This window comes from Sceloporus occidentalis, unplaced genomic scaffold (assembly GCF_023333645.1).
Source record: "Sceloporus occidentalis isolate IW3139 unplaced genomic scaffold, rSceOcc1.0.p SCAF_1, whole genome shotgun sequence".
Taxonomy (NCBI): Eukaryota; Metazoa; Chordata; class Lepidosauria; order Squamata; family Phrynosomatidae; genus Sceloporus; species Sceloporus occidentalis.
The window spans coordinates 278,992,532-279,017,821 of NW_028316981.1; the positions used below are offsets into that span (position 1 = coordinate 278,992,532).

The 25,290-nt window shown below is 39.0% G+C and overlaps 1 protein-coding gene across 5 annotated transcripts in view; it reads right to left on the minus strand.

The window, feature by feature from the left end:
• AP3B1 (adaptor related protein complex 3 subunit beta 1) overlaps nt 1–25,290 on the minus strand; it is a 207,715-nt gene that overhangs the window by 113,544 nt on the left and 68,881 nt on the right. For 4 of the 5 annotated variants that reach the window (XM_089494591.1, XM_089494621.1, XM_089494631.1 and 1 more), the window contains exons 8-14: nt 21,117–21,299; nt 19,441–19,538; nt 17,829–17,883; nt 17,660–17,731; nt 16,727–16,789; nt 13,797–13,929; nt 9,285–9,394 (exon numbers count right to left, since the gene is read on the minus strand). In XM_089494591.1, coding sequence (XP_089350717.1) covers nt 9,285–9,394; nt 13,797–13,929; nt 16,727–16,789; nt 17,660–17,731; nt 17,829–17,883; nt 19,441–19,538; nt 21,117–21,299 — 714 coding nt within the window. The remainder of the gene's footprint in view (nt 1–9,284; nt 9,395–13,796; nt 13,930–16,726; nt 16,790–17,659; nt 17,732–17,828; nt 17,884–19,440; nt 19,539–21,116; nt 21,300–25,290) is intronic. The other variant, XM_089494600.1, reaches the window with a different exon arrangement.

Consider the following 25,290-nt stretch of genomic DNA (forward strand, 5'->3'; position numbering starts at 1 on the left):
CTGGAAGTCTGAAACAGCCCTAGCAAGCTCTCTGAGGCACTGGAAGGGCAGGGGAGTGAATATTCATGGCTCTATCTTACCCTTCTAAGGCTTCAGGGAGCTCCAGGGAGGTCTCTCACGCCTTAGAATGGCAGGAAGGAGGGCACGTTCACTTTCCCCAAACCCCTTCCTATGGCAAGAGAGTTGTCCTTCCCCAGACAGCTCTCTGTCCTGAAAAGTGTGGAGGATTATTTTCCCCAAACCCCTTCCCAAGGCAGAGAGCTGCTTGGGGAAAGAGACAGCTCTCAGTCCTGGAAAGGGGCAGGATTGGCACGCGAACCCTTGCTTGCTTCTCACTCCTGGGCTTTTTCCCTTCCCAGGGAAAAAGCCTGGGAGAGATGAGGAGGAGGAGTGCACAAACAGCAGCCTTGACCTCGTGAATAATCGAATAGTCAAAGCCGCAAACATCAAGGGACGACTGTAGATTGTTCCATGTACTGTGCACCTATAGGATTCAAACTCCTGTCTTAAAAGGAAACAAATAGGTACTTGTAGCAGATTCTTAATCTCTATGATGCACCAGGCATAGAACACACATTTAGACTTTGTCAATCACAGGCAAAGCCAGAGAATATGGAGTATCTATCTATTTATCTTTCTATCTATTTCTTCTGTTTCACTGAAGAATTCAGATCTAAATATTTCATAATTTTCCCAAAGCTTCACCAAAGTTGAGGTTTCCTTACTCTAGAAAACAACCACTGCTTGATTACTGTCATAATGAATGTTAATGGTATCCTACTACCACACAGACATCCTATGGTGCTGTAATTTAATCATCATATAACTGTTCAAGTCAAGCAAATCAATCCATTCGAAGGCAATCACATAAAAATATTCAAACCAAAAATGGCAAAGCATTAAGGAAAGATGGTCTGATTTAGTATATGACAACAAATAAACAGTGACAGCAGCATTTTGAAACAGTTTTAAAACCTACAGTTACAACGTGAAAACAGGCACTGAACATCTATTGTGCAAAAAAGTTTTAAATGCCTGGGTACATTTGCTAAATCAAATGTGGTAAGACTGATGTCATTAGTATATACTGAGAAAGAGGTTATTTCTAACGTTCCAAAGGTTACACTGCATTAAGACTTTACTCCCAAACTATCAGTTCAAATTGGGCTAAAGAACAGTAATTGAGTGGTACATTAAATTTTCAACTATAGAAGTTCAAGCTGCCTGTAGAACTGACAGATAGTTCTAGATAAGAATATATGGGTAATTAAAAATTTCAGTTATGATGAATTATCTTTAAAATATATACATATTTGGCATAGTTTAAACCTTACAATGCTACTAGACAGTGTGTATAAGAAGTTTCAAGTCAAAAGAGCAAAATGCATCCTCCTTAGCTAGAACTTTAAAAAGTTCAAGAAATATACTCTTCAGGACATTTCAGAGACAGGATAGAACATCAATTTTCACACACTCGTTTATCATATAACTTTAGTCCATGTTTATGCTCCACCAACACAGGCAGATAAAGACATTGAAAAATTCTATGCTAGAGCCCAGGAAGAAACTGATGGCACACCAAAACTGGACTTGTTGCTAATCATAAGTGACTGGAATGGAAAAGGAGAAAACAGGACAGAATCGAAGACTGTAGGAAAATTTGGCAGGAGAGTGACTAACTGAATTTTGTGAGGCCAACAGTTTGCTCATCGCAAACACATTTTTCAAGCAACCTAAGCTGTGACAGTATACATGGCCAATATAGTATGCAACTAGACTACATAAACAGAAGCAGGAGAAGCTCTGTTCTTTTGCTAAAGCAAGACCAGAAACAGATTGTGATGCAGACTATGAACTGCTAAATTAAGAGTAAAGCTAAATACCACTAAACCAACCAATATGCCAATATACAACCTGAAGAACATAACGCAAAATAAATAAATATGTGCTATTAAGCCTAAATGATAGGGAGCAGGAAGACCTCCAGAAGTCAGAGGCACTGTCAAGGAGGAATATCTACAGTCAAAGACACTATCTGCAGCCAAAACAAAAGCGAAGCCCCAGTGGTTAACAGATGAAACTCTTCACACAGTTAAGAACAAAGGAAAAGGAAAAAGGACAAGGTGACAAAAACAGGGTCAGAATCCTTAGTGCAACTGTTCAGCAACTTATACCTGGGGACAAAAAGAACCATCATAATAATCAATGCAGAGAAATAGAAGATGACAACAAAACCTACCACGTACAAGTCTTTCAAGACCTATCCCCTGAGACTTTAAGAAAAAGATGTAGGTTTAAACCCTTTACAGGGTTTTCACAAATACAAATTAAGGTTCCCCTTAAAGTTAATAGTTATGTGTGGAGAAGCTGTCATGAATGCAATAACCTTGGATGTTTAGTTCTTTGAGAATTAGAAGAAACAAGAAGAATGTATCACTCCTTCTCCCAGATAAGCAACAATCAACAGATCTCTGGCTGGAAAGTGATCGAGTGGAAGAAAAAAGAACATTGGCTTATCTTGTGAGATGTTAGTTTTCAGTGATGGAGACAAAAGCATCCTTGATGAGTGGGATATGACATAGCTCCCAAAAATAAGAGTGGGTATAAGGAGGATGAGTTAATGTGATACTACGGCCTGTAGTACCTTCCTTCCAAAGGCCGCCTCAGAAGACTGGGAGGAGTCTAGGTGGTAATGTCAGACAAAGGTAGATGTAGAGGACCATGTAGCTGCCCGGCAAATCTCTTCTAGAGAAGCATTACGAGACAGTGCAGTGGAGGTTGATATACTATGCGTAGAATGTGCGTAGACCATTCCGGGAAGGGGTTTTCCTGAGTCCGCATAGAACATAGATATACAGGACCTGATTCATCACACAAGTGTAGTAGAAGCCATCTTTTTTCCCATAGAGTTTTTGTGGAAAGAGACAAAAAGGCTGTTCGTCACACAGAATCTTTTGATTTTACAGATGTAAATGCAGAGGGCCCTCTGAACACCCAATGTGTGCTGAGTCTTTTCTAAGTCTTTTTTGGGGTGTGGACATAACGAAGGTAAAATGATATCTTGGGACCAGTGGAACATAGAATTTATCTTAGTCATGAAGGATGGGTCTAATCTTAACAACACGGAGTCTTCTCTGAACACGCAGAGCTCTTTGCGTATGGACAAGGTGCCAAGCTACGAGATTCTCTTGGTTGAGGTGATAGCTGTGAGAAATAGGACCTTCCAGGTAAGAAACTTTATGTCTACAGTCTTTAGTGGTTCAAAGGGAGCTTTGGTAAGAACCGAAAGCACCTTGTGGAGTTCCCAATCTATGAACTATGGAAGGCCAGATAAGCATGGCTGCTCAAAGAAACCTTTTGACATAATAGTTGTTGGAAAGTTTGTTGGCCTGTTTTTGAGGAAAGGCGAAAGTCAAAGTAGAGACCTGTCTTTTGAGAGTGTTGGGTTTGAGACCCTTATCAAGTCCTTCTTGGAGAGAGCTCACAGAGGCCTTGAGCAGATTTATTTTGTTTAGCCTGCACCAACAGGCGAAAATTCTATAAGAATATTCATATATTCGCCTGGTAGATGGTCATCTGGCATTGATAATGGTGTCTATTACTCTAGTAGTAAGTCTCTCTTTTAACACATCTTGATGTTCAGCCTCCAAATGTGAAGGTTTTGTCAGGGATGATGGGAGTTGTAGCTCTTCACCTCTGGCTCAAACTCACCACCTTGTTGCGCACCGACGCTGACCAGTTTTGGCCAGTGGATAAAGCTTTGCTCTAAAGCAGCAGAGTTACAGAGAATAGGCTGAAGACCCTGACAAACTCTCCAAGCCTTCTCACTCTTGCTTCCACAGAAGTCTTCCCACTTCTTCAGGATCCAGCTGGCTCTTGTATCTTCACTCAAGACACCAGACAACTCAGTAGTCTTATATAAAAGATCTACTTTATTCTACTATATACAGCTCCAAACTATCCAACACAACAATACTCCTCACTACTCCAATACTACCCACAAAACACACTGGGAATCATAGTCATTATTATAGTCCTTGGTTCATACCACCCACTCTTGTCAGTATCCACCCAGTGGGCGTGTACAACCACTCTCATTGGTTCTCTTGTTTCTACCCAGAATTGATGATTTCATCATCTCAGCCTTGACCACTTAACAATTCTCAGGTGTGTTCAATTATCCACTTTACATTTCTGTCCTTGGCATTTAGGACTTGTTAATTGTATTACCATGTACACCTGTGTGGCTTCTGATTCGCTTCTGCTGAGTCACCCTGACTCTCACATACAAGTTTTATTTCAATCACTGTATATCCCATGTTGCTTTTTCCTTAACAGGTTTAGCCAAGCCAGATCTGGATGGTGAATCTGACCTTGGGATAGGTCTGAGCGAAGTGGAAGCTTGAGAGATTTTTGAGTCATGGCCAGGATTTCTGAAAACCATGGTCTTCTTGGCCAGAATGGAGCTATTAGTATTAATGTTGATCTTTCTTTTCTTGCCTTTTTTAGGCACTTGTTATCCTGGACACTGGAGGGAAGGCATAAAGTGTCCCGTCTGGCCATGGGGCGTGTAGGGTGTCTATTTGTTCCGCTTCTTGAGTTAGGAACCGAGAGAAAAAGTGTGGTGGCTGATGGTTTATGGGATAGGCGAAGAGATCTACCCGAGTTTGTTCGTCACCATCTGGAAAACTTGAGGATGTAACTGCCATTCTTGACTCATCTACATCTTGTCTGCTAAGCCAGTCGGCTCTTGTATTTAGCATCCCCTTGATGTGTTCCGCTCTTATTAATAAGAGGTTTGTTTGTGCACATTTGAAGAGGAGTTCTGTCTCGGTCATTAGGGACTTTGACCTTGTGCCTCCTTGTCGATTTATGTGGGCTTTTGTGGACATGTTGTCTGTCCGAACCAGCACTGGTTGACCTTTCATCAGGAGTGTGAATTGAAGAAGAGCCAGGCGTACCACTCTGAGTTCCAGGAAATTTATGCTGTGACTTTGTTCTTGGACGGACCATCTTCCTTGTGCGTAAGAGTTGTTGAGTGTGGCTCCCCAGCCCCGCAGACTGGTGTCCATCGTCACTTGTGGTTCTTGAGGTGGCCAGAGTGATCAACCTTTTTGGAGATTGGAGGACGTCCACCAGAGGAAAGACTGTTTGACCCTGTGGGGGAGTATCAGCCATTTGTTGATCTTTAATGATAAATGTTTTTGGTGTGGCAGGAGGAACCACTGGAGAGGCCTTGATTGTAATCTGGCCCATGGCGTGCAGTCTATGGTCGATATCATCAATCCTTGTAGTCTCGCCAGGAGGAGCAGGTTCGTCGAGAGAGAGTAAGACACTAGGTTGATGGGATGATGAATTTTGTTAATTTTTTATGATGGTAACTAAATATTGCCATGTAGAGTGTCAATGATCAACCCGAGGTGGAGAATATGTTGGCAAGGCTCTTCCCACAACTGACCAAAAAACCATGTTTTGTTGATGAGAATAGGACCAGATGGACATCCTGTCGACCTTGCTGGAGTGAGCATATTAAGATAGCGTCCAAATAAGGATGGACATGGATTCCTTGTAACCTCCAATGGCCCATCAGCGAAATCATGATCTTTGTGAAAACCCGATGAGCTGATGAGCGGCCAAACGGGAGGGCTTTGTATTGGTAATGGTTGTGGTGATAATAGAACCTCAGGAAGCGATGGTGGAGAGAGTGAATAGGAATGTGAAGATAAGGAATAGGAGTGAAGATAAGCTTCTGTTAAATCGAGAGACGAGAGAAAGTCGTGAGGTCTGATGGCCTCCAGGATGGTCTTTAGAGTTTCTATATGGAAGCAACTATTTTTGACAAATTTGTTTACCCATTTTAAGTCTAGCAGAGCCCTCCATGAGCCGTCCTTCTTCGAGCCGATGAACAAGATAGAATAACAGCCTCTGTAAGTTACTGAAGTTGGGACTTGTTCTATCGCTCCTATTTCCAGTAGGTGGTCTATGGCTTGAAGCATTAACTGATGTTTTTTGTGGCATTGTGACACCGACGATGGAACAACAATTTAAGTTGTCAAAGGCTTTCTCCGCGTCGAGAAATATCAGAGCTGCTTGTCTATGAGGTCTTTTTGTGTGATGTTCGATGACATCTAATACATATCTTATATTCTCTTTCATTTGTCGATTTGGTAGGAAGCCGCATTGGTCTGAGTTTATCCATTCGTTCAATATTTTTTAAAATCTTTCCGCCAATGAGTGTAAATATTTTATAATCTTGATTTAACAAGGCAATTGGTCTATAATTTTTAGGATCTTCCATTTCTTTATCCTCTTTTGGTATCAGAGTTATGAAGGCCAAATTCCATGAATCAGGTATTTTGGAGTCTATTATGATGTTTATTACTGTTTGGAGTCGTTTAATTATAATGTCCCACATTTTTTTATAATACATTGACGGCAGACCATCTGGGCCCAGAGTTTCCCCTGTTTTTAATTTGTTGATTGCCGGATGAATTTCTTCTATCGTGACATATTTATTCAGTTCTTTTCATTGTTCACCACTTATCTTTTGAATTTTTTCAGATTTTAAGTATTGCTTCAATTCCTCTTCATTAACGTTATTTTTCTCATACAATTTTTGGTAGAATTTATAGAACACCTGTTTTATTTGACTTTGTTCTGTATATGTCTTTGATTCATCTCTTATTTTCCATATGGTCTTTTTCTCTTTGTTCTTCTTAATTTTCCATGCAAGCCATCTGCTTGGTTTATTTGCGAATTTAAATTGTCTCTGCCTTGTATATCTCAGTTTTTTTCCATTTCTTCTGTCATGTTCAATGTAAGTTGTTTCTGCAATAACTTTATTTCTATTAGATTTTTTTGGTTTGGATCTTATCTTAACTGTATTTCTCTTGTTCTTATTTCTTTCAGTAAACCCTTCGTCTTTTTCCCTCTTTTCTTATTAACTTCTGCTTTCTTCATAATGAAAAATCCTCGCATTACCGCCTTCGAGGTATCCCAAACGATATGTGGTTTGACTCCTTTGTCCAAATTTTCTTCAAAAAATAACTGTATTTGTTTTCGTGCTTGTTTAATTAATAATAATAATAATAATAATAATAATAATAATAATAATATGTTTTATTTATAGACCGTTATTCCGCAATGATCATAGCGGTGTACAGTAAAAATTGTAATACAATACAAAATACAAGGTGACAGTTAAAGGAGGAAGAAGTCTCGTCCTTCAGGCAGTCCCTGATGGAGCTGGGTCTGCCTGATTGCTCCCTCTGAGGCCAAGATGACAGTTGAGGAGGGAGGGGCCTCTTCCTTCAGGCAGTCCCTGATGGAGCTGGGTCTGCCTGATCGCTCCCTCTGAGGCCAAGATGACAGTTGAGGAGGGAGGGGCCTCTTCCTTCAGGCAGTCCCTGATGTTGCTGGGTTTCCTCATTTTTCAATAAGTTCTCATCCAGTCTCCAATTAAACTCCTTTGTTCCGAATTTTACTTCCATCATAATTGGGCTGTGATCCGATAGTGTTTTTGGGAGGATATCCACTTTGTCCACTTTAGGAGCTATTGCTGATGTTACCATAAACATGTCAATCCGAGACCATGATTTTTTGTATAGTCCTTTATGTCTCCGTATGTTACTCTCCTTATGTCCATTAGTGCTAATAAGTCTTTCATTTTGAAGAATGATTTAGGAAGTTTCCCCTGATTCTTTTTTATAATTTTCTCAGATTTCCTGTCACATTCAGGGTCTTCTGGGGTTTCATCTAGGGAGTTGTCTTGGTCCTCGACCTGTGAGGGAGAGTGGGGGGGGGGGGGGAACGTGTGGCCAGTGCTGGAGTCTGGGAAGATGCCCAGGCCACCTAGAGAAGGCAGACAGGGGGGCCATGAAGAAAGCCCTGAGACCCACAGTCGACAAGCCTGGAGAGAGGTACTCAGAGAAAACCACATGAAAAGGGACGACAGATGTTTAAGTTTTGTAGAGGACTATGTTAAAAGACCGGAGAAGGGAAATAGTGTTTGGACACTTGTTGGAAATAAAACTGCCTGCACTGTTTGAAGCATCATCCTGAGCTTAGCATCTTCTTGAGAAAATATATATCCATCCAGGAATCCCTAGAGCTGGAAGGCTACCACATGCTTCAGTACCTTACCCAGAAACTGAATACTGGAGATTGGCCAGTAATTATGGAACAGATAAAAGGAAAACTTTAAAAAAAAACATGCCTCACAAAATCATATTATAGGATATATGTACAGCCATTACTTTACACTTGTATTCTGCCACTTCTATATTCCTGTTGCCATATGTACAATACTGTCCCGCGCAGTATCTCAAAAAATCTTTTTTTCCCCAAGTAAATTACAAATTTTCCTGACTTTTGATAGATTTTCCTGACTTCCACTGTCCAATTTCCAGTTCTCTGATTTTTCAGAGTAGTAACCCTGTAATTTAGCAAAACACAAGAAGTAATACAGTCATCCCTCCATATTTGCGGCTTTGATATTTGCGGATTTGGTTATTCACGGATTTCATTAATATGTTCTCTTCTAGGACTGTCCAGGTCCTCCAGTGCAACTCTGTGGTCAACTTTAACTAAAAGTTGCACTGAAAGACCATTTGTAGCTACTCCAGTGCCATTCTATGGTCAGTGTATGTTGGACATTGACCACAGAGTTGCACTGGAGGACCTAGAGGTTCCTAGAGAGGTGTCCTCTCAGGTAAAAACAGTGTTTTTGGTATTTGCGGTTTTTCCATATTCACGGGGGTCTTGTTCCCCTAACCCTAGCGAATATGGAGGGACAACTGTACATTCATTATATAACTCTGGTTTGCATTATTTTCAAAGGCCTAGGATTATAGATTACATTGATATTTTATATTCTACATAGTATGAGCAAACAGTTAAGTGCACTTTTCACACCTTTACATTAAAAAGCAGCTTTTGCTACCATTTGAACCGATTACATTGTCTGCAAAAGCAAAAAACAATGAAGCCTCTTTTTTGGCACAGTTAAAAGACAGTTACTCTGTAAGCAGCTCTGTTTGAAACTTACTGTCTTTTAATTGATTATCTTATTACATGAAACACACTAAAATACGCATATCCATTTTTAAATTATCCATACTATAGCTTGCATAAAACTATCTGGTGAGACAAAACTGTATTTTACAATCTATTCACAAAACCAGTCAAGAAATTTTGTTCTTATATTCAAACATATGTCTTTCAAATCCAGATTTCACCAAACCATATTTTGGATAACTAAGAAGAAGAATCATATAAATACTCACAGTAATGCTGTCCAAGAGTTTGGCCATGCGTTTAATTATTTCACCATGGTGTGCTGGCTGTGTTTGTAGCAGTTTCTTAATGACTACTACGCTTTCAGCAACTACTACTTCTGGTGAAGAAAAAGAGAATACATGATTTTTTAAAAGTTGCATTGCTGTAAAATTTGCATCATATATCATCGAATTATTAGAAGTCTGATATTATTCAGAAATTTTTAAAGTACCTCTGGAAAACACATTATACAGTACCTTTTTAAATTTAAATGTTAAGCCAGTTTCCCTAAGAAAAAGAAAAGAGTTAATAGAAGGGGTAGAGGCTTTGTCCTGAAAAACTGTAAAATCTCAACGCAATAAAAGCAACTCCCTTTCTTTGTCTTGCTATACCACTGTTTTCCTTCACAGAACATTCATGAGGGAACCATGGCCTTGTGTAGACTTTACAGTATCATTTACATGATTTAGGCTTGGGCATGTCACCTCCCCATGCTCCCTTTCCTTTTTCAGCAAAATTACAATGAGGAGCCTATAATCTCTCCCAGCATATCACTGTGTCAAAACCCAAACAAACTGTAGTTAATCTTAACATGATTTGCTGAAACAAGCAAACTTCAGATTATGATTAAAAATAGACATAAGGGGTTAAGCGGATGGGTGGCTTGAAGTGGCCTCTGGCCACTCTAGCCACAAGCAAACCCTGATTGATGCAGGACCATGGTGACTGGACACTGTGGTCCTAAAACTGGCCACTGCCACAGTCCTGAATGGGCCACCAGCAAGGATCCTTTTCTTTGGGTTGCCTTAAGCGGCCTCAGCATGGCTTCCAGACACACACTACGCCCCCGAAGCAGCTGGAAGCCGCAATTCTGGCCCATCAGTTTCGGGCCATAGTTATAAGGTAGGATTTAGCAACCCCACTCTCTCCAGATGTCTTGGACTGCATCTCTTATAATCACTGAATATTGACCACTCTAGCTAGAAATGATGAAAAGTGTTATCTGAAACATCTGGAGAGGACTAGGTTGCCTAGCTCTGTAAAATTTCTTAGATTACATTCTTGGTAGAACTGATAATACTTGGAAGATAATGATAAACCAAAGCTAACTAAAGTCAGAAGTGAAAATTCACAATCTTCTTCTCTGAGCCAAGTCAAATGAGAAGAAAGGGAGTGTCCACAAACCCAAACCTTTGGCAAATATCTCTAATTTACACTTCAGTATTATCTCAATAAATAGGACCAATAAATAGGTTCTTGAGCAAATCAAGCCTGAACTCTCCCTAGAAGCCAAGATGACTAAACTGAGACTATCATGGCCATATCATGAGAAGACATGACTCACTAGAAAACACAACAATGCTTGGAAAGGTAAAAGGCAATAGGAAAAAAATAGGAAAAGTGTTCCAGATGTATAGACTCAATCAAGAAAGCCACAGCTCTGGATCTGGAAAACCTGAGTAGCTTTGTTGAGATGATAGGGTCACCTGGTAGTCAACTTCATGGTAGTTAACAACAACAACAACAACAACAACAGGAAGAAAAAAATTATCTCAAACAAGACAATTATTTCTTCTTTTCAGTATATAACTCTGTGGTATAAAATATATTATTGCCCTTCATTATAACTTGTCAAGGGCAATGGAGACTTGTTTTCACCCACAACAACTTAGCTTCTTGAGTTAAGTTAGCTAACTCAGTTTAAATGTTTAAATAACATTTTATGGTGATTTCAGTATCAACATGATGATTGCCGTATAATTTAATATTTGGTTAAAAGTAACCTAAGGTGGTTTTTAGTACAGATTATTTTGAAACCTCTGCACCTTGCAGTGAATTTTAATTTCTTTCAAATGGTGCCATGAGGTTGAAGAATTTCTAGGCTGGATTAAGTCTAGTATTTTTCATCAACATACTAAGACAATACTTTATTACAGGGCGAGACTCCCTTACCTGAAATGCTTGGGACCATAAGTGTTTTGGACTTCAGAGTTTTTTAGATTTTGGAATATTTGCACATGTATAATGAGATATTTCCAAGAATGGATTCAAGTCTAAAAATTCATTTATGTTTTGTATACAACATACACATTGTCTGAAGGTAATTTTATAAACAATATTTTAATAAGTTTGTGCATGAAATAATGTTTGCGTACACTGAACCCTCCAAAAGCAAAGGGGTCACTATCTCAGCCACACATGTAGACATATTTGGATTTTTGAATAGTTCATATTTCAGAATTCCAGATAAAAGAGATTCAACTTGCAATGTATCTGCATTTCCCTTGACATAAATGCCTTGGCCTATCCCTATCCAAATTCATTATACCCACTTAATTCTGCAACCACTAGCCATTACACAACAGGGGAACACTTTTACATACTCATCTAGTGATGTTGCAAAGACACTTAAAATCAATTTCAAACCTGTAAAAGAGGCAGGAAAAGAAAAGGTAGTATAGTGATCCCTTCCCTTATGTGGGGATCCGTTTCAGATCCCCCCGTGTAAGGGGAATTCCATGTATGCACACGCTCCATTGAAAACAATGGGGCACATGTTTGCAGTGGCATACATGCCACAGGCAGGTGTGCCATATGTTTGTTGCGTGGCTTCAGCGTAAGCTTAAAGCTGCGTATAGTGCACTTGTGTACAGTGCAAGCGCACTATATTTCTAATGACCTCAACTGCAAATATGTTTCCAGTCCAAAAGCAGATATCCTTGACCAAAGAACAGTACACTCCTTCTATCTGGGATGGCTGTCCCCTTCCACTGAGCGTTGAGCTTTGGGAGGGACACACATGGAGCAGTGAGGGAGGAAGAGCAACCCGCCTAGCCAACCTGATCAGCTGAATCAACCTTGGCAATCAATGGGGTGACCGATGTCGCAGCCAGATCACCCTCACATCTCAAAACAAAATATATGAAAGTCATTTTTTTAAAAAACTAATACTCCAGAAGACAGGATCTGAATTCAAAATGACCTTAATAAGTTAGAAAGTTGAGCCAAAACTAACAAAATAAATTTCAACAAGGGGAAATGTAAGGTAAAACACTTAAACAAAAAATGCAGAGATATAGAATGGGGGACACATGACAAAAGTACATTGTGAAAGAGATCTAGGAATCCTGGCAGACCACATGAATCAACAGTGTGATGTGGCAGCTAAAAAAGCCAATGAAATTCTAGGCTGCATCAATAGAAGTACAGTATAGTGTCTAGAATCAATGGAAGTAATAGTGCCACTCTATTCTGCTTTGGCCTGACCTCACCTAGAAAACCATGTCCAGTTCTGGTCACCACAATTTAAGAAGGATATTAACAAGCTGGAATGTGTCCAGAGGAGGACAACCAAAATGGTGAAAGGTCTGGAAGCCATGCCCTATGAGGAAAGGCTTAGGGAGCTGGATATGTTTAGCCTGGAAAAGAGAGTGCTAAAAGGTAATGTGATAGCTCTGTTTAAATATTTGAAAGGATGGAGCAAAATTTGTTTTCTGTAGATTTATAGAACAGGACTGAGGGCAACAGATTCAAACTGCAGGAAAAGAGATTCCACTTCATCATTAGGAAGAATTTCCTGACAGTTATTCAGCAGTGGAATATGCTGCCTTGAAGTGTTGTGAAGGCTTCTTTGGTGATCTTTAAACAGAGGCTGGATGGCTATATGTTGAGGGTGCTTTGATTGTGTCTTCCTGCATGGCATGGGGTTAGACTGGATGGCCCTTGACCTCTCTTCCAACTCTATGATTTTATTATTCTAAAAAATAAATCATCTCCAGATCCTGTGGACGACAGAGTTATTACACTATCTATATCAATGAGCCTCCAAACACTATACTTTCAGAACACACTTAAACCCATGGAAGTACCCACACTGACACACTGTATGCCTGAAATGATTCTCCCCTTTGCTACTTTCCAGTGGAAAGACTGGTATTTGCTTGGACATTTTAGGAGATTATAAACAAATAGGCTTTCCCCCTTAGACTGGAATTTAAGTTACGATATGACTTTTTTTTAAAAGAATGATTTGCATTTGGATTTTTTCAACCTTTGTTCCACAACCACTCTTTAAGTGTATACCAAAATAGAAAAAAAATGAAATATACACAGGTTTACTGGTGGCCACTCTAAAAGGTTTGACCTGCTTTTTATTTAATCACTTACACACATAAAACCCCCCACATTTTACTGCTTGTAGCACCCTCTGCAGTACAGTCACTTAAATGCAACTAGGGGAAAAATCATTATATTCTGTATGAAGACAAAACATTTTAAAGATTCTACAGGTTTGGTAAACACATCTCAGTAACAACTCTATATGCACAGTTATCCATGCTAATTAAAGAAAAAATTTAAATCACTTTAAAGACCCAGAAATAGAAACTACAGGTATAAAAGCAATGCCACCATTTGCCAAGAAGGCATGCCACCATCATTTTAATGTTTCTGTCTGTGAGCACTATCAGAATCTACAAGGTATCAGTCACTCAAAATACAAAACAGAACAATTAACTTACCATCCCTATTGGACAGCAGACACACTAGGCCATTAAGGCATGTATCAGTTACTTCAGAGATGTTGGTTGCACATCTGCCTATTGCCTGAATTGTAGCAGCTGCAAACTGTTTGTCTTGGCTTTTCACATAGGTCTGAGGGGGAAAGGGAATTTTAGTCATCAGTACATTGGTATTACCAATTTAACACAGCCATGATGCCTTTGGGAAACTAATGACAGTCTTTTGAATTATGAATGTGTGAATAAGGGATCAAGAAATAAGAGCAGAGTAATAGGCTAGCTTTTTAAAGTCAAAGGTGGCAACTCAGTACCAGCAGTTAGCAAGACAACAACAATGGTATACCATATATACTCATGTATAAGTCGACCTCATGTATAAGTCGAGGGCAGTTTTTGGATCCAAAATCATGGGTTTTGATATGACCCGTGGATAAGTCGAGGGGCAAACACTGGAGGATGTTACAAAAGATCTAAAGTTGGGGGGGGGACAAAGCACCACTTCCCTCCCTATATCTCCCTCTCTGGACCTCTCCCAAGCATCAGTCTCAGCATGGAAAAGGGGAAACAAACCTCAGTGTGCACATGCATGCATGCACGCACGCACGCACACTCTTCCCCTTACCAAAAGCATCTCCATGGCACATGGCTTGCGAAAAGGAGGACATACCCCACTGTCTCTCTGCTTGTCACCCCCAGGACTCCAAGGCTCATAGCTTGCAGAAATGGAGGGCAGACCTTTCTCTCTCTGCTTTTCACCCCCAGGACTCCAAGGCTCATAGTTAGCAGAAATGGAGGATAGGCCTTTCTCTCTCTGCTTTTCACCCCTAGGACTTCCAGGCAAAACGGGGTATACAAGCCTGGGCATACTTTCTGTGTGTCCCTTTCCTTAGCAGCAGCTTGTTAGGTCTGGCTCAGCAGGAAAGCTGAGAGCCTGGGAAACAGACAGACAGACAGACAGACAGACAGACAGACACACACACACACACACACACACACACACACAGAGGGAGAGAGGAGGAGAGGAGAGCCGGCGCCAGGGCTTCAAACAGGGAGCCGTTACAAGGCTACAGAGGAAGGTGGGCACTTCTTCTTTCACAAAATTTATTACCATTAACTCACTGACCCTTCCATAAGTCTACCCAGGATTTTGGAGGTCATATTGGGGCAAACATTTTTCGACTTATAGTTGAGTATATACAGTAGTTTAACAAATGATTTCAGAAAAAACCCAGTCTATTTAACAATCAAAACTGGCCTAAAAACAGGCTACTTAAAAAATAATATGAGTTACAAACTTGAGATAGTGGAAGAACTGACATACGGTGCGCTCATGTCATATGCGGGCACGCTATATGCAGCTTTCAGCTTACACTGAAAGCTGTGTAACAACCAGGAAATGGCACACATGAGCCCCATTATTTTATTTTATTAGCGTTATGTTGGGGGGGGGGGGGGGAGGTCCGGAATGAACACACTGTAGTTGAAGAGAAAAGTTGCACTCTACTTGGAAAACAAGACACACAAATGCATGGAACATACTAATATGTCCTGAAATTCACAACTGTAGGTCAACAGCACTGTGTGTCAGTAAAAAAAAAATATTTCTAGAATTACTAAAACTATTAAATAAAGTTACTAAAATATTACTACTATTCAAAAAGGCACACTATTTTACTCAGTTTGTTTATTTACTTGTAAACTGCATCAAGCTAGCTTGTAACACAAAAGTTATCTTTAGTAATCCATGGACCCTTGTTTTAGACCATTTAAAGGTGTGCTATTTTACATACCGTATATACTCATGTATAAGTCGACCTCATGTATAAGTCGAGGGCAGTTTTTGGATCCAAAATCATGGCTTTTGATATGACCCATGGATAGGTCGAGGGGCTAACACTGGAGAATGTTACAAAAGACGTAAAGGGGGGGGGGGACAAAGCACCACTTCCCTCCCTATATCTCCCTCTCTGGACCTCTCCCAAGCATCAGTCTTGGCATGGAAATGGGGAAACAAAACTTGGGGCATGCGCACACACACACACACACTTCCCCTTATCAGAAGCATCTCCAAGGCTCATGGCTTCCGAAAACGAGGACAGACCCCACTGTCTCTCTGCTTGTCACCCCCAGGACTCCCAAGGCTGATAGCTTGCAAAAAGGAGGACAGACCTTTCTCTCTCTCTGCCTTTCACCCTCAGGACTCCCAAGGATTAGGGCTTGCAAAAATACAGGACAGACCTTTCTCTCTCTCTCTCTGCCTTTCACACACACACCCCTCCCCCGGGACTCCAAGGCTCAAAGCTTGCAAAATTAGAGGACAGACCTTTCTCTCTCTTTGCCTTTCACCCCCCCCCCCCCCAGACTCCAAGGCTCAAAGCTTGCAAAAATAGAGGACAGACCTTTTTCTCTGCCTTTCACCCCCAGGACTCCAAGGCTCATAGCTTGCAAAAATGGAGGACAGACCTTTCTCTCTCTCTGCCTTTCACCCCCAGGACTCCCAAGGTTCAGAGCTTGCAAAAATAGAGGACAGATCTTTCTCTCTCTCTCTGCCTTTCACCCCAGGACTTCCAGGCAAAATGGGGTACAAGCCATGACATACATTGCCTCAGCAGCAGCTTGTTAGCTCTGGCTGCATAGGAAGGCTGAGAGGGAAACAGACACACACACACACAGAGGGAGAGAGGAGAGCGGGCGCTGGGGCTTCAAACAGGGAGCCATTACAAGGCTACAAAGAAAGGTGGGCACTTCTTCTTTCAAGAAATTTATTAGCATTAACTCATTGCCCCGTACATAAGTCTATCCATCATTTTGGGGCATAAATTTTTTGACTTTTAGTCGAATATATATGGTATGTGGGATCATGTGGAATTAGCTTGAAGTCAAGCATTTGGTGAAGTTTACTGCAATAAGAATAAAAATTATGCACAAACCTGAAATTCTCTCAGAAGGGTTGATATGTTAGCCTCATTTGCTAAATTTGTTAAGATTTCAAGCTACAAAAGAGAACAAACAGATTGGGAAAAGCTAAAATATTTTTCTAAACCATATAATTTGAGAATTATCCATTCCAAACACAAAACAATCCTATCTAAATAAAAGAATGATACATACAGTACAAGCACCATAACTGTTTCATCAGTTACGGGAACAATTGTCTCCATGACAAAAGGAAATATTATTTAAAGCAATATTTTTAGCTCACATCTGCATTATAAGATACATGTGCACTGTAAGAAACTCAAGCATAGTTCACGCTCTAAAAGCAATGCTCACATGCTTTTTACCTAATCATGTATAAAGTCCCACAACGTTTACTTAAGCTCCCAGAGTAGCGCTGTAGAGAAGAACAGATTTTTTTCTGACCTCGTTAATTTTCTGAGATGTTGCATTGGTCAGGCACAATACACTGCCCCTTGGCGGAAGGAATTCTGGTAACATCATTTTTTTGGGTTAGCACATGGGGATTAACCCAATCATAGTAGATTGCTTCTCCATGCCATCCCATTCACATCCATGAAAGCTAAAAACCTCTCTCTATGAACATAATTTAGAGCAGAAGCTTTTAATATATTTCATTCTGTACTCAATTCAAAATTGCCTACCTGCAACTGAGGTTGTTTGGGTGCTCATTTGTCCTAAGATTTACTTTTCAACACACAGGATTATGCTGTCACAGTTTAAATTGCTCACAACAGACAGTTTTTACTTAGAACCAGATTTCTGAACACATGAGTTGGAAGCCTGACTACTTTGCTGTTTTTATTTTAATATTACCAAACCAGTATGGCAAGTCCAACTCAAGAGGAATGCATTAATCCATTGTATAACAAACTATTATCACATTTTATATTAAAAAAACATACCTTTAATGTTTTGATCATAGTCGGATCAGTTGACCTAACATAGAAACTCTTCAAGTGAGGCTCAAACATGCCCTAGGGAGGAAAGAGTGCAGGCACAAATCAATATTAGCTAGTGGATTAAAAGTTAAAATAAAATTATTTTTAAATTTTTATATTCAATATGCCAAACCTTGCGTTGGATGGACATGGTAGCTATATTCTGGAGAACAACATACTGCACCTCCCTAGAAGTCAACATCAGACAATTAATATGCATCATTCTTGAGTAAATTAAAAAAAGAATTGGACATTACTTTTTAGGGTTGCTCCAATGACAATTTCTATAATGTTCTTAGACGGGTTTTACATATTTGTTGCTATTGTTGTGTGCCATTTCTGAATTATGGTGAATCTAAATCTTATCTTTCATGGGATTTTCTGGGGCAGAGAGTGTGTGACTCACCCAAGGCCACCCAGTGGGTTTCCATGGCTGAACAGGATTCAAACCCTAATCTCAAGAGTCATAGTCCAATGTTAAAACCACTGCACCACACATATTTACAGGATTGGAATTCATAAATACATTTGCAAACATAATTTTCTAAACAACACCAGAAGCGTATGCAAGAATCTGGTTACAGCAATTAGGCAAAATCCAATGTTAGTTCCAGTGGTATCACCCAGTGTAGCAACTCATGGTGTCACCCCCTCCCATTGATCTCTTTCCATAGTAGAACATACAGAATCTTTAGTGATGTTTTTGTACTACTGTTCCTCATAAATCATAATTCCCATATATCACTGAAGGTGATGGCAACAGTTGTTTCATTTTAAATTACAGTATCATATGCACTACCTAAATGTATTTACATGTACATAACATGTAATTAAAGTGAAAATTTGGTAAGATTTGCTGTTTTTAAAGAAAAAAATTAAAGAATTAAAATCTTTAATTTTTTTAAAAGAATGTTTAATTTAAAACTTTTTTAAAAAAAAAACAAAACCCTAGGGTCTCTCCATTCTTCCCACTGAGCCTCACCCCACTTTAAAGGGATGCAGGCAAACCCACAGCCCGTTTCTTCAAAAAGGCAGATGTTTGGGAATCAGTGGTGTCACCTCCCCTTAAGCCATGTCACGTGGTACGGACCACACACGCCCAAATCTCTAATGATGCCCCTGGTTAGTCCTAGTATGGTCAGACCCATGGTCTTAAATCCAATTTGTGGTCATATTTAGAAAAGACCCTTTGTAGCAATGGGTTAATAAACAATAAATCTACAAGTCCTGACTTAGTGCATTTCTGTTGATTCAGTGGATCTACTCTAATTAAGATTAGCAATTGTATTCAGATCACTGAAAATGAAAGGACTTAAGTACCTTTCATTTCAAAGAGTCTACTCTAGGTTAGATTAATACTGTATGTAGCACAACACTACCAGTGAATTTTACTATTTGAGTTCATGACTCTGTCCAAAATCTCATAGTTTAAACTGCTAACTGGTTCAAGCATTATCATCTTGGGTTGGAAAGAACGCAATGTGTGTTTATACTATATATTTTATGTGCAATAATACAGTATACAACTTTCCCACTGAATGCTTTATGATTTCTTAAATTTTGTAAAGTACTTATCATATCAATGTATGAATAATGAATATCTAAAATTACTTTTATCTTAACAACAAATAAATCAGTTTTAGTACATTTAAGTTTTTATTCTTTATAAATGCTTACCCACAATGGTTGGAAGAAAAAAAAACAGCAGCTATTTTTTTAAAAAAAAAACTGTATATTTTATTTACCTGTTACTACGAAGTAATCGTACTAATGATTTAGCAACAAAGCCAGCTTCAGATTTTGGTGCTATATGCCAATAAAGTTGTGCAACAGCCATAACCACCTGGGCAAAGAAAGAGTTATTTTCTGTATTTGATAAAATTTACTATTGCTGTAATAGTGTCAATACAATCAATAGAAACACTTAGTTGTTTATATTGTCCATGAAAAAAATGGATTTGAAGACATCTGACATTTTCTTTACTTAAAAGAAATTATCAACAGCTAACTTTTTAGACGGCAAAGCAGATGCTAATAAAGTTTAAGTTCAAATTCTAAAGTCTAGATACATGTTTATCAATCTTAAATTAATAGGGCATTATCACACTATACTGTTATAGTGTGATTATTCCATTTTAACTGCTATGGCTGCTTCCTGTGGAAATCTGGAGTTTATAGTTCAACAAGGCCTAAAATCTCTCTGGCTGAGAATTCTAAATGCCTCTCCCTAAATCCTAGGATTACACAGTAGGCAGCTATAACAGTTAAAAGTGGAATAATAGTACTATAACCAGTGTTGCCAACAAGCCTTGAAGATTTTCCCTGGAATGTTTTACCAAAATCCCTGAAATTCCCCAATATTTATTATTATTATTATTATTATTATTATTATTAAGTCAAAATCCCCAGAAAGAAATAATTAAATTACCCGGATTCCAGGGAATTCCCTGGAAATTGGCAACATTGACTATAACAATATTGTATGATACTGTCTTCAGAAATTTAGCAAATTGAGTAAGAATGCAAGGCACCATGGGGACAAATTATACTGAAAAAGACACCAGTTTCTTAATGTCTATGGAAATTATTTTATATTCAAGACTTGGTGAAAAGTGTGTGTGTGGGGGGGGGGGGGGAATCCTATTGCTTCACCACTGCAGCAAGGAGAATTGTATGCACAGCTGATGGTGGTGCAATACTTATCTAGCTCACACTGAACTTAATAGTGGGGGTCTAATATGGATGAGGATGTGGAACTGCATGCAGAACATCTAGTTACATAGTGGATCAGATACGGAGTTAAGTTCACATAATGGAACTAATGTACTGTACACTGATTTTCTTTCCCTTGCCTTCCCACAGCAACTCGCCCAGTCCCTTGGAAATGTCCAAGAATCTTGCTGAATGGTTTGAACAGTAAAACACAGAAATGAAAGGAGGAAAGAGGCATTGCCAGAAGTCAACAGGGGCAATTTCCATGATAAATAATAATAAAAATTTTATTTCTATACCGCCCTTCTATGCAATCAGGGCGGTGTACAACATTATAAAAACAACAACAGTACATCCATTACATTAAAATTACATTACACAGTCAAACCAGCTTGCCACTGCTGGCCAAGGGGGGGGGGGGGGGATGAACTAATTGGGGCTTATATGATAGAGAGCGCCCCACATGTGGCGCTCCCTGATTTTGAGAAGAACACTGTTTTCCTCAATTCATTGCACCGCAGTACATCCCCATCTAGCAGGGGTCCCTAAGCTTCACCAAAAGATCTTTTGGGGTGGCTTGGATGGCTGCCCTGGGGAAGTGGGGTAGGGAGATTAGCCTCCTTCACCCCTGCCATACATATTTCACTCTAGGTTCATAACTAAGAAACAGAGCACGCTTTTAAAAAAAAATGTAGAAGAAGAGTCATACAGCAGCATTCCGACTCTGTAATAAAGGCTTCGTATTTCGAATGAGTAATCTGTGATCTGGGTCCATGGAATACGGCTTGTCCACTTTCTGATTTTTCTCTTGCTGTTCCTCATCAGATTCATAGAAATTCTTTTCATTATATTCTTCAAATATTCCATCCTGTAAAGGGACATAATAATAATGCTGCTGATGATAATAATAATTCTGCCACCATCATTGCTTTATTTTATCTTTCTTATTTTCAAGTAACACATAAATAATAAATATGGTTATCACCTTCTAAATTTGAACTTAACCTTTTGAATTCAAACTACAGTAATTTTTCACATTGTATTTTTTTTAAGACTGTTTCCTCCTCTGATCACAAGATTCACTGGCTGCCTGGGCATCTGTAATTAAGCTAAAACCTAGTAACTAGTACACAAATTATATAATATATCTATATATAGCTTATACCATAAATCAAAACAGTGAACTCTACCTAACAAGCATGCTCAAAACATTTTGTATGCAGGATATAAAACCTGATCCCCAATAACAGATTAATATGTTTAAATATGCTTGAATATTCACTCCCAGAGAAACTGAATGAGAAAACTGAATGAGAGTAAATGTTTTCGGAAAATAATAGTTTGACAATAGTATCTGCTTGCTTTTTTCAATACTTATGTTCTGTCCTCTATCCAGACATCTTAAGGTAATATAAAATAAGCTGATAAATTTAAACAGTGTGAACAATAAAATGAAAAAGACATATTAAGTAATTTAGTAAGCAAAAAGCTCTTTTAATAAGAATCTGTAGTACCTTAAAATATATGGAAAAACCTGTTTTCATCCACCACGTGTAACAAATTCATCTCTCCCCTCAGTCTACAAGTGTCTTTTTTACTTTTAACAAAGAACATGCCAAGACTCATCCAGGACCTCCAAGTGACATCTGCATTTCTACACATTTTAGCCCTCTCCCTTCCTCCTTGGTTTAGCCCTATATGAAGTAGGTTCATGTAAGAATTACCTGGAAGACACATATGTGGTCAATTTGAATTTTCCACGGTGCCACAGCCCAGACCATGCAACAGTCTACTAACCAAAATCCCATCTGATCTTCAAAGCTAAGCAGAGCCAGACCCTGTCAGTAATTGGATGAGGAATCACCAAGGAATATCTGGCACTGTTGGCTACAATTCACAGGAAAGCAATGGCAAACCACTTAACTTGCCCTGCCTTCCCTAAGAAAACTATGAAACTCATGGGAAGTGATAAGTCGGCAAGTGATTTGAAGGCACATACACATATATCATGTGCACCATGTGGCGTTGAGAGAATCAATTTTCTTAACAGAAAAAGCCTTCCTTGTCTTCAAGTGGTCAGCCATAAATCAACAGCAACAGCAGCAGCCTGCAAATACTGATGGGCAACCCAAAATCCAAGTTGCTCTCTGTAACCACGTCTCTCTGCAGCCTGCAAATACTGCATCATTTTATTTTAGATAAGGGATCTTATTTTGGAATATCTGCCAGCCACCCACTTTTGCCTTATGAACGAACTACCAGCCAGTGCTTGCCGCACTCCTGTTCATTTGTTCACATCTATCTCCAGCCTTGCATCCTTCCCCAGCCTTGCAAATATACATACTACCGTACTTGTGTTGTAGCTCCAAAGATTTTGGATTTTGGGTATTTCAGGTTTGAGAATTTCAGATAACGAAGACTCAACTGTACTGTATATAAAGAGCTGCCGCAAATAGTAAGGTACTGGCTAGTTCTCTGCTGCCTCAGAGGGTAGCTTTATGTTACAGAAGTGTAGGTTTTAATTGAACATTAGAAGGAACTTCTTAAACAATGAGAACATTTGGCAATGGAACCAGTTGCTTAGAGTGATGGTGCACTCTTCTTCTCTGGATGTCTTCAAAAAGAACGAGGCTCCAACTGAGGTGTGGAGAAAACTGGGTAGGGCCCTGCCTGGCTTCAGAAGACGCAAAGGTAAAAGTGACAGGTCACATACAACTTGAGGATAACAGGTTGCTCATTCTTACTTTAAATTGTTCTGGACTGTTCTATTTTTTTTTCAAGATAAAACAAAAATACATCAATAACTACATACAAATAATTGAGTACATAACAAACAAAAACAAACAGATATACACAATAAGACAGTTTAAATCTTGCATTTCTAAAATACTTCTGAATACTTCATCTTCACCTATTCATTGGTTCGTCTTCTTTTCTGCATATCTTCTTTTAAATTAAAGTTTGTATAATGTTTACCCTTCTTGCATCCACAATTTTACTATAAATTTATAATATAACATAAATCATACTATAAATTAATAAAACATTAACTTCTTGGTCTTAGTCTAATTTCCCAATTTATTCTTTAAGCTCTATCAACTGGTCCTTTCCCCCATTTCTTCTTTATATATTTACGTACTTTTCCCCATTAATCCATTTTAATTTTCTTAAATTCCCTATTTAACTTTTTTGACAGAATTTCTGTTTCTAACATGTCTATCAATTTAATAATCCATTCATCGATTTGAATATCTTTTTCTCTTTCCAGTATCTAGCATATACCAATCTATCTGAACATTTCCAACAAGTGTTTTCCCTGGTACCATATATTTTGCTTATTTTATCTGGTGATAAATGTTATCTATATAGAATTTTATAGAAGTTTTCCATTACATGCTGACTGTTATATTTTAATGCATAATTAGTTAATTTTTACTATGGTATCTGAGTATTCCTTGCTTAAGAAAACTCTATGAAATTCAGGGGATCACCATAGGTCAACAGGCGACTTGAAGGCACATACACACACACACACATTGTTACTATGATTGCAGGAATTTTTAAATCTTGTTAGCCACCACAAACACTAGTTAAATGTGGAAAAGTACACCTATTTTAAGTTATTTTAATAATAAAGGCAAACTGGTGTGTGTATATGGAAACAAATATGTTTTCTGACCATCAAGGAACATGCAGCCTACATGGCACAAGTGGCCTCCAAGGACATTTTTAGTTCTCAGACATTCTCTATCACCTTCTACAAAAATGGAAAACCACCCAGGGTTGGGGAGGTCTTCTAAAGTCACCAGAAAGTCAATGTAACCTCCCTAAAAGATAATAGTTTGCACCCCCTACTATAAAATGATCTTCCACAATCTGGTACTTTCCAAGTGTGTGGGATTACAACTCTCATTCACCCTAGCCAAACCATAATATGATAGAAGTTTTAGATCAACACATCTGGAAGGTATCAGGTCAGGGGTGGCTGTTACAGGAATAACCTATTTTCTAAATAGTTCATTTCAGGATGCCAAATTTCTACTTCTGTTGCGTCTTTGCAAATAATGAGTCATGCAATTTAATGACAATTGCAAAATAAAAAGTAAAAATCACCACTTATCAGAACACTGATCTTCTCTGCTTAGTCCACTCAAGTGATCACCCAAACTAGCTTCAGTGGAGAAAGTATTTTTCTTCCCCTTCAAATAAATAATGGATGTGAAGTACTTCCCCAGGGCACCAACACTGGCTTCCTCAGTTGGCCTTCTGTGAACAGAAGGGAACCAGATCCTGAAATGGTTTCTGCTGGGAATGGCAAGGAAGAAGTAATTTGTGCTAATTCTCCTTTCTTTTACACCACCATTGGCAGCTCTCACCCTGTTCTGGAGTACCTCCCAATGTATCAGAAAAGATTCTCAGCAGTCACAAGAGAAAGAGGGCATTTCCAAAAATCATTCTGTCCTCTTCCATCTGTTGGACAGAATTATGTTAACTGGAACTACGGCTGTCTCTTATTTTCTGTTTTGTTGATTGGGAACAAGGAAAGTGTGTATCAATAAACCTGGCTTGATCACTGGATGAAAAGTTGAGCCCCTATTGAATCAGTGGAATTTATATATAAGTGTTGACTTAAGATTCAAAAGTTGTTTCAATGAGTCTACGCTAGTTGAGTCGAACAAGTGAAATCAGGCCACAATCTATTTCACCTACTTTAAAAAATTATGCATTTTGTAAGTAACTACAAGCATACCGCAGCTAACAAAGATTCTGATAAAGACATTTCTTTTTTACAAAGTCTTATTACACCTGCCCAGCCCCACTATACTCCTTATTCTCTGTCTAACTGGAAGAGTTGTTTTTAGCAGCCTCTGCATGCAAACAGT